Source organism: Camellia sinensis, chromosome 10 (genome assembly GCF_055761805.1).
Source record: "Camellia sinensis isolate YWXY chromosome 10, ASM5576180v1, whole genome shotgun sequence".
NCBI classification, from domain to species: Eukaryota; Viridiplantae; Streptophyta; class Magnoliopsida; order Ericales; family Theaceae; genus Camellia; species Camellia sinensis.
The window spans coordinates 49,187,169-49,197,491 of record NC_138970.1 but is presented as its reverse complement, the minus strand read 5'-3'; the positions used below and the strand labels follow the sequence as shown (position 1 = coordinate 49,197,491).

The window sequence follows — 10,323 nt, the reverse complement described above, 5'->3', positions numbered from 1 at the left end:
TAAACATTTTGTGAAGATTCACTGATTTGCAATTGAATAATGCAATATGCACTAATTAATGTACTAATTAATATATCAATTGATGATGTGACATAATGTAAGAGATTTTTAGTATTTGTAATATGATTAACGAGTAGGGTCAATAATAATGTCATAACTAGTGTTGGTACACTAATTAGTTAATACATTAATTAGTGCACGTAGCACCACCGTTTGTAATCTACCTTCATATTTGAATTGAAGCAAATAGTAATTGTAATTTACCCAGGAATATTGTCATTCAAGTTTAAAATTAAACTAACTTTGGCTCCGTTTCGCAAGGAGGTTTGGGATTATTTTAGCTGGCTTCGTTTGGGAAGCCATGATTTGGGCTTTTTTGGCTATTTTAGCCACAAAAAACAAAATAGACTACTTTAGCCATAACAAACAAAACATCACATCCAACCCATAATCATTACATTCTTCTCTCACAAAAAAACTCAAAAAAGCCAAAAAGCCAAAAAGCCCTTCTCAAACCAAGCTTTTAAGCCCAGGCTAAAATAGCCAAAAAAACCAAAAAGCCAAAAAGCCAACCCACTTCCCAAACGGAGGCAAAATAAGTTATTTTAGTCACAACAAATAAAACATCATATCTAACCCATAATTATTATACTATCCTCTCACAAAAAAAGTCAAAAAATCATTATCAAACTAAGCTTTTTAGCCCAGACTAAAATAGTCAAAAAATTAAAAAGCCAACCCACTTCCCAAACGGAGGCTTTGTAGACTTAATAATGTGTCAATAAAATGATTGATTGATAATTATAAACCAATTATTTTCTTGATATTTAGGGGTTGTTTGGGGTGTCCTAAATAAGTGTACTTTTTGTCTTTTTGGACTAAAAAATTGAGGTTAAAAATATGGATGTTTGGGTTAACTTTTTGACTTTTTATGGAAAAATGTGTAATAAAAAATTGTAAAAATTGATTTGTAGGGAAAAATTTGAATTGAGAGTTGTGCAGCCGTAATTGTTGACTTTTAGTGAATAGTGTTAACTTTTTAACTTTTTGATTTTTTTACAAGTACCCAAACTTGGCCTTATTAACTAATTTTTTTAACATATTATTGAATTAAAAAAGTGAGTTTAAAACGTAGAGTTGTATACTATCATTTTCCCTTACCTTAACATATACGAGAGAGAGAGTGAGAGAGAGAGAGAGAGCGCGCGCCAAATTGAAAAGAATTAGCCTCCGAAACAAATCATCGCGGGGTGTTTTGCGAAAAATGAAAAAATTTCAAATAGTCCCGCGTTTTCCCTATCGTTTCTCACTCAGATCCCCATTCTCCTTTTCGTCTATGCTCAACTGTTGTTCATATACTTTCATGCTCTTTAACACTCTTTTCTCTCTCTGCAATCTCTACTTTGCTTTCTCTAACTCTTGTTCGAGTAGAGAATAGAGATGGGTAAGCAAGCAAAGTCAAAAAAACCAGAAAGCTATGGCAAAGGCAAGGTCACCCCTGTCCAAATTGCCTTCATCGTCGACCGCTATTTATCCGACAACAACTTCTCCCAAACCCGCTCTATCTTCCGCTCCGAAGCCTCCCACCTCATCTCCAAATCACCCGTTCAAGAGGTACTACATTTGTTTGTTTTTGTTTTTGTTTTTGTTTTTTGATTCTCAAATTTTGTTTTTCTGTGTGGGTTTGATTGAAGATCTATGTGGGTTTTGTAGGCGCCGAAGAGTTTGTTGAGTTTGGGGGCGATTTTGGATGAGTACATAAATTTGAAGGAGCAGAAAGTGATGTTGGATCAAGAAAAGTGCCGTTTGGATAGCGAGAAAATTCGGGTCCAGACGCTGTTGCGGGGTATGCAAGATGTAATGAGCGCTTACAATGCTGGTGGTAGCGCTGCCCCGACTCCACCACTGTTGATTTCGTCTGTGGCGAAATCAGCTGCTGTGGTTCCCCAGATGGAGCTTACAATTGGGTCTCCTGCAGGTACCAATTTCAGGCTCCTCCTCGTCAATGAAGAACTGAATCTTCAACCTCTGATTTATTCAATCACAGATGGCTTAGGATTAGCCATTTTCTATACTACTATTTACATTGAATCAGAAGATATGAATTAGTTTGCTTTCTTCACTGTTTCAATGTTCAAATTGAAGCCACTAAACTAAACCTAAAAGTGGCAATTAATTTTCTGAATAAAATATGGTACTCTGTAAATGTTAATCTAAGTTGTGTTTGTGGATCTTAAATATACATATTTTTTTCCCACCAAGATCAAGTTGGCCAATGCTGCATCAAATTAAGGCCCCTACCACAGATATTCCCCAATTTGAACTTGATGCAATTGGTAGTTTCAGTGATGATATGATTTTGGTTGTAGTGCTCAAATTTGATCTTATTTATACCCATAGATTGCAATTTCATGTAGTTTTGAGGAACTTGAAATTTGTGAAAAATGTGGGAAGTAGGGAACTAATCTTGGTGAAAGGCATGTTGAAACAGTAAGGATGGGTTAATTCATCAGTAATTTGCTGAAATAAGGATGGGTTGATTTTCAATTTTTCATGAGAAAAAAAAAGTGCAAAAACCTTATAATTGAAAATGAAAAGTGGCAACTTCTTCGTCAATTCGACTTTTTTCTGATGCCATTTTTATCAGGTTATCCTATGTACAACACCCCAGTAATGATGCCAACATCCAGACCCTCCAACACTCAAACCGATCCTTCGAATTTCTCCACACCAATTACAAATCATCCATCTGCGAAAAGGAAAAAAGGTTCAAAAGATGTTCCAGATGCCCCTATAACTGCAAAGAGATCTTGCAGTAACTTAACCACCAATCAGCTACCAGTCAAAGGTAAAATTTCACTAAATGTAGCAGCCCTAGTAGATTCTGCATCTTTGATCCTTATTTTTTTGATTTATATCCATTTTTTTTTTTTTTTTTTGTGTGTAGGTACCAACACACTTCCACAATCAAGCATGGCAATGAATAATCAAGAAAATTCTCTCAACCAGCCTAACGACAACGTACTCAATGGGTCACCAATTCAAGGATCTAGTGTTGCCAAGTGTTTGTTCAACCAGCCTAGTCGGTCCCCTCCAACTAATTTGACTGTTCCTAAGACCCCTCTCCGAGCAACTTCCTCTCAAACTGACAAATCGGTTTCTCCACTGGAAACTTCTTCCACTGCTACTTCTGGTAATGATGTTACTCCCCAGCAAAAGACCTCTACTAATTGCATTGTAATCTCTTCGGAGACAATTAAAGTGAGCCCCGTCAAACAACTAACCTGTTACTCAATTGAGAGGAACCATTGCATTTCTTCTTCCTCACCAGTCAAGGCAAACTTGAAGAGGCTCAACAAGAGAGAGCATGTAAAGGGTAGGCTAGATTTTGATAGTTCTGACACACTACTGAACTCGAGCAAACCAATTCCTGATGCCATTCCAGTACCTGAATTTGACAAGGAAGGAGAGATTTTTGACTTAGATTTGCCTAATTTGGATGCTTTCGGCATAGATTTTTCCCTCGGTGAACTGTTGGTTGATTTTGATCTTGATGGAGAATTTACTTGCCAGCCAGCCATGGATTCTTCTCCAAAGTCCCATTCTGGGTATATTCTTATCCTAATGTCTTACATTATCTATGACTCAATTGTCAATTATTCTTATTCATACCATCTAACTGCATTTTCATCCCTTTGTATTTTGTTTCATGAATGTTGTACAGGTCCCCACATGAACCATGGAATGTTGATTCGGGGGCTAATCAAGTATTGTCTGAGCTATCATCAACCATGGCAGAAATTCTGTCGGAGAAAGACATGAATGTACACTGCCCAGAATCCGTGACTTCTGTGAAGTCCACAAGAAAATGCATTAAGATTATAAGTCCTGGTAACTATACCATTCAATTCTGTATCTTATCCCTTTAATGTTCATTTGAAAGATTTAGAATTAACAATAATTTTTTTTTTCTTTTTAATGCAGTGAAAAATTGTAAAAGCTCCTCTTTGGATCAGGAAAATCTGTCAAAAGACTGACTGGTTTTACAATAAAAATGACTCTTAGACTGACTTGGTAACCATTACAGTGCTTAATGTGAGCTCTTGGTGTTTAATAATCTAAATTTGTAAAGAACCAACATCAATTCTATTCAAGTAGTAGATTAATTGCCTTCCAATTATCTTTTGGTTCAGATAGTTATAACTGCAAATTGTATGAAGGTCTTGAAAAATATGATATAAGCATACTCATGTATTGACGACTCTTTGGAATACATATTTCTTGTACCATTCTTTCAATGTCTGATTGTTCATTGGATTGATGTTGTGGTTAATGAATTGATTTGTGATTTTTGACATTTCATCAGCAGAATAGTTCTGTTGAAATTATATGTATATAAAAATGCTTGAAACATTATATAGAAATATGAAACAGTAAAATTCTAGGCTCACAAGTAATTCTCCAATTTTATATGGGCTTTCCAATAAAAAAATTATACTAGTAGAAGTTGGATCATAGTTGTTTATACTATATGATACAAGAACTTTTTTTTTTCTTTTTTCTTTCTACGTTTCAATTTCATTTCAAGTAATGCTGGAAAAATACAAACTTTTGGGCATACTGATGCAATTGTTGTGCTAACAAATTGAATTGCACACTTTGATATTCTTGTTTGAATAATATATTTTTTTCCTTCAAAATTCCACAGCAAATAATGTAAACATGCTTGAAACTTTATATAGAATTGTGCACAGTAAACAATTTGGATACCTAGCCTTGGTATTTCTCAAGCCAAGTACTTCTCCAATTTCTCTATTTCATCTGGGCTTCCAATGAAAATTGAAGAACGCTGGTGAATCTGCCAAAGAAAATATTAGAAGTTGGATCATTACTGTTGTTTATAGTTCCATTTTTTTTTTCCATCTAGGTTTCCATTGTCAAGGATTATTGTCTATTATTCAAAATGGACAACTCTTGATCAGTTGTGAGGGACCCTCATAGATGTGACTCGATATTATTGTATTCATCAATTAGGTTTGTTTTCCACTGTTCATTTGAGCATTTTGCAAATGAGTTAAGCTCAAATGAACTTTAAATTAGCTGAGATCGAACTTTGTTCACGAATAGCGTAGTTCATTTGCAGTCCTAGGTGAGAGGTAGGCTAGTTCCACCTAGTCTCTCGGGTTGAGAGGTTTATTTTTGTGAAGACTAGAGTAGGTAACTTGTCTTGAAGCATGTCTCTAATTAAGAGCATGCCTCGTTTTGCCTAAGCGTTTTTCTAAACTTAGTTGTGTATCTCTTTTTTAGATGTGCTATGACTTAATTTTTATGATTAGCACAAACCAACCAAGAAAAAGAAAAGGAAGGAGAAAAAAACCTGAGCTGGTTTGATTTCTAGTATTCTCTGATGTCCATCAATTGCCTTCCCACCAGCTTGTTCCACCAAATAGCTCATCGGCGCACACTCATACAACAGCCTCAGATTCCCATTCTTGGCATTCTTGTTCTTGGGGTTCCCATACACTCCACCACACAGCAGCATTCTATGGATCTCACCAACAAGGCAGCCTATGTATCGGCCAGAGTAGGGCTTCCCATTGGCCCCAGGCTGCTTCAGGTGGTTGAGGTATTTCTTCAACTTGTCATCCCACAAATCATAGTTTCCTTCATTGAATGAGTAAATTTTGCCTGTTTTTGGTATCTTGATGTCTTCATGAGTTAGAACAAATTCTCCGTAGCCCGGGTCCAAGGTGAAGCCAAACACCCCTCTCCCAAGTGACAGTGTGAGGATCACTGCACTCGAGTACAGACAATACCCTGCAGCCAGTAAGTTGCTACCGGGCTGGCAAACGCTGATGATGCACTTCTGTTCTTCTTGACCAAGCTGTTGTGGAAATGTCAAATTATGATGAGAGAATAGTACATTGCAAAGGAATTGAGCTATTCATAAAAAGATTGAATTGGCTCGTTGCTAAATAAATGGCATGAACTCGGCTCGTGGTGCCAATGTCAAATTATAAGCCTGAGAAAAAAATAGCACATGGGCTACAAATAGGGTTGTGCAAAAAAATGAATCAACCGGCATTGATCCAAACCAATTTGTGCAGTTTGAGAAAGTGAGCGGATTGGGTTTGACAGGTTAGATGATAAAAATTAATGGGTTAGTTGGATTGCGAGTTAAAATTTATCAATCTGTCTACAAATTGACCCAACCGGGCTATATATATGCCACACACAACGATGCATATTTTCATTGATACAATGGGCCATATTTCACATGCTGAAACTAACAGAAGAGAGAAATTGTACCGTGGAATCATCATCAAGGTTGAGGAGGCATTGCTTATCGGGGCCATAGATGCCGAAGATGGATCCTGTAGTTAGAGCAGTGTCGATGTTGGCGGATCCGTCAATGGGGTCAAATACAACAACGTAGTTTCCAGAGTAAGTCTCTTCAACTGCAACTGGTACGTCTTCTTCCTCTGATGCTATAATCCCTGTCCTCCCACTAGATCTCAGACAGTTACAGAACACCTGCATATTTTGATCCACTATTTCACTTGAGCTCATCACAAGCACCAAAAGCGAGCTGACTGCTCCAGACTGACCGAAATTTTGAGCTCTATTTGGTTGTGTTTTTTTTAGTATGTTTATATGAAAAAAAATTAAAAAATTAATTTGGTAAAAAATAAATAAATAATGATTATTTTTGTCAAATTAGTTTCTAATTTTTCAAAATTTTAAAAAAAAAATTCTAAAAAATCAACCAAAATTTTCACAAGGTACAAATGTGTTTGGTCCTAAATTTTTTTTACACTGATATGGACCAAAATATTATATTTAAATATTTTTGATATTCTAAATTTTGAGCTTGGAAGGTTAGTTATCAATACTACACATTTTACAATAAAAATTAGAAACATTTATAAAGGAACTTTCACATTTTCTCTTCATTATTTTTTATTATAATTGATTCGACAAATTTTTATAAAGCCTTTAAATCCTGATTCCCTATCTTACATTAAATCGAAATCTGAAAAAAAAAAGAAAAAAGAAAAAAAAAAAGAATAGTAAAATGTGATCAATTTTGGGACTAAAAATCTTCTACTCACAACTGAACTATTGAAAATCTAAAGGTACAGCTAATCTTAAAACACGATCTAACAAATTTAAATATTTTGGCACGAAAGAAAGGACAATTTGAGAACAGAGAATGGTGTTTCCCTTCTGCAGGAAAACCAAAACTGAATGCTGATGGCTGCTCGAAAGGAGACCCCAGCCCGGTCAAGCAGGCTATGGAGCCTGACTATGGGGATATTAAGGCAAATGGGGCAACTGCTCAAGCTTGGAAGCAGAATTGCGGGCCATCTATAGATGCCTCACCATAATTTTCCAAAAGGGAATGATGGAGTTGGAGATCGAAACTGACTCTGAACAGGCCATCAATCAAGTGTAGAATGGCCCAAGCCACAACTCACCCTACAAAGCCCTTATTGTTGTGTTTGGTTGGGGATCTAAGAAGAGATTTGAAAAGAGAAATAAAAAAGATAAGTGAAATGTAAATAAAATAAACTTACATTTCATATAATTTCATATATTTTTTCTCTTTCTTTTCCCAAATCTCCTCTTAAACCCCCGAACCAAACACTGCATAATACTGTGTTAGGTAGGGGAAACATTTTGCTAGTTTCACACACATTTTTCCTTTTTCTTTTCCTTTCCATTTCCAAATCTTAACCAAACACGGCAATAAGTTTTTGTTCCTCAGGGAGGGTAACAAAAGTGCTGACAAATTGGCCAATAGGGAGTAGCACAAACCTGAAGATGTGAGAGCTCTGGTCATAGATGATATGATATGACTGGAGTTAGTGTTGTGAGGGACTGACTAACCCTCTAGTATCTGTAATTTGATGTTTCAAACTCTTGTTTCTTGAATTTCCGTTGAATCGAAAAAAAGAGAATTCCATGCCCAATTTTAATATCTCAACCAACAAAATTGAAAGAGTGCTAATTTTTTCCTCAATCCTGAACCGAATCGAATCCATTACCATTGCAGTTTTAATCCCAATGTTCGGACAATGTGTGGAATTGAATTGGCATAAGAGACGAGAGTAAAGATGGAAAGCAATGCTGATGAAATTACAAAAAACCTCATTGGAGATAACGTCGAGTTTCTTCTGATGTTCGCCTTGGATATTGACGGTGCCGTGAGTTCCAGTGAGGTTGACGATGCTGGACCTCTGCAGGAGAGAAGCGATCTGCTTGCAAGCCAATGATATGCTGGAAAGCACAATTGTGAGCTCGGCATCTATGTGACCTGCCTGTTCTTGCTTCAACAGCCATGTCGTTAGGTTTTCTATCTCGTAAACGCTCTTTCTCTGCTTCTTTTTAATCTCTGCTGATGATACTGTCGTCGATCTCGCTGCTGCCTCGCACTAGACTCTGAGGTTGAAACCGGTGTTGTGGCGGTGGTGGTGGTGGTGGGAGTGGCGGAGATGGAGAGGAGAGAGATGAGATGTGAAAAGAGAGTTTGAGAAGAGAATGTGTGAGGACTGCGTTAGAAGAATCGCTTCAACCATAGCTCTCTCTCTCTCTCCGTCTCCCTCTGAAATGTGGTTTGAAGGGGACCCTACTTACGAGCCAAGGTTCTCTCCTTGCAGCTCGTACTTGCGTCCGTCCTTGCAGGCCTTCGGTTCGGATTATCAAAATTAGACCTAAAACTAGACCCGAAAGACGGGCGTAAGGATGAGAACTGCAAGGAGAGGATCCTCGTTCCCTACTTACGTGCTTATCTTGCCCTGTACAGACAATTGTATGCACCTGACTGGGCTTTGAAGGGGACCTACTCACCGACGTATGCGTATAAAAGTAAAATTAAAACGTAATTAGCCTGTTTGTTTGGTGACTATTTTCAGGATTTGTTTTTTAAAAATTATTATTATTATTATTTATTGAATTTTATTTTAATGTTTTAAATATATATTTTTTTAATTTTTAGATACATCTAACATAAATATATTTGAAAAGTATAATTTTGTGAAACAATCTATAAAAAATTTACTAAATACCAAAAATATAAATTAAAAAAATAAAAATTCAATATATTTTTCATATTTTTGTATATTTATTAATTTTTTAAAATATTTTTTTTATAAATATTTTATTTTTTAGATACATCTAAGTAAAATATATTTAAAAAATTAAAAAAATTACTTAAAATTTTAAAAATATTCATTAAAAATAAAAAACTCAATTTCTAGAAAATTGAAACAAAACGTATTGAATAATTTTTTTTGAAATTAGAAGGAAGCTTTTGTAGCAATTCTAATTTTTTGTAAGTAATTATTTATTTATTACTATTATTATTATTATTTTATTTTATTTTATTTTTAATTTTATTAATTGTGTGGTTACATGAGAATTTAATGTATAATTTAATTAATTTAATTATATATAATTAATTTAAATATTTATATATTTTTATATATATATAAAAGGTGTTAGATATATATATTGATCTTATATTTATATTTTTATATGTTATGTTTATGTTGTATTTATATAATATTATACAATATATCAATTAAGTTAGAATAGTCAATAAGAAAAGAAAATAAAAGAGAGAGAGAGAGAGTAATCAAATAAAAAAGAGAGTGTTCTGTGTGGCTGGGTGTGTGTGTAAAAGAGACACTACGCCAAAATTGGACTTTAGCGGCGGTTTTTTATCACCGTTAGATGATGTAAAACCGCTGTTAAAGCCTTTAACGGCGGTAATTTAGGATCGCTGTTTATACTCGTGTAGGAAAAGGTACAACCGTCGTAAAAAGTAAATTACCGTTGTTAAAAGTCGACCAAAAACGGCAGTAATATATAAACAAAAATGGCGGTTCTTTACCGCCGTAAATAGGTTCAAATTTTTTAAAAAATAATTCTTTCTTCTTGCACCTCCCAGGTCTCGAACCCTTATAATCCATGCACGCCAACCACTCCACCACAACCACTCGATATGAAATATATTCCCCAAATAAATATTTAAACATTACTTTTGTGTTATTGTAGATGGTCATGTTCAACCTCTGGCCGCCATAGTCACCACTCGCCGGAGTTCCGCCGGAGCTCTGCCGGCAAAGGCTGCCGTCATTAACGACGGTAATAAGAGGGCTTTAGCGGCGGTTTCGTTACCGCCGTTAAAAGAGCGCTTTAGTGACAGTTTTTTTAACGGCGGTTTCATTATCGCCGTTAAAGATACTTTAGCGGCGGTAACGAAACCGCTGTTAAAAATACATTAACGGCGGTATTAACGGCGGTTTCGTTACCGCCTTT

General features: G+C 35.6%; 2 protein-coding genes across 2 annotated transcripts; one reads left to right on the top strand and one right to left on the bottom strand.

The window, feature by feature from the left end:
- The first annotated feature begins 1,141 nt into the window (after positions 1-1,141).
- On the top strand, positions 1,142-4,298 carry LOC114320545 (uncharacterized). The gene is made up of 6 exons (XM_028267614.2): positions 1,142-1,614; positions 1,714-1,978; positions 2,648-2,848; positions 2,948-3,608; positions 3,725-3,891; positions 3,985-4,298. Exons 1-6 carry the CDS (start codon positions 1,441-1,443, stop codon positions 4,035-4,037), a joined length of 1,521 nt encoding a protein of 506 aa, XP_028123415.2. The 5' UTR covers positions 1,142-1,440; the 3' UTR covers positions 4,038-4,298.
- Positions 4,299-4,535: 237 nt separating this feature from the next.
- LOC114320546 (fructose-1,6-bisphosphatase, chloroplastic) lies at positions 4,536-8,624 on the bottom strand. Its single transcript, XM_082891340.1, is given in 4 exon segments — positions 4,536-4,858; positions 5,378-5,884; positions 6,310-6,534; positions 8,151-8,624. Coding segments are annotated over 4 exon segments (1,233 nt in total). The 5' UTR covers positions 8,580-8,624; the 3' UTR covers positions 4,536-4,786.
- Between the last annotated feature and the right edge of the window lie 1,699 nt (positions 8,625-10,323).

Excerpts from the sequence above, each read along its gene's own strand:
- LOC114320545 (XM_028267614.2), top strand. The coding sequence starts at position 1,441 with ATGGGTAAGCAAGCAAAGTCAAAAAAACCAGAAAGCTATGGCAAAGGC. Across the intron at positions 1,615-1,713 it reads CCAAATCACCCGTTCAAGAG|GCGCCGAAGAGTTTGTTGAG; the intron begins GTACTACATTTG and ends TGGGTTTTGTAG. Across the intron at positions 3,892-3,984 it reads CATTAAGATTATAAGTCCTG|TGAAAAATTGTAAAAGCTCC; the intron begins GTAACTATACCA and ends TTTTTAATGCAG.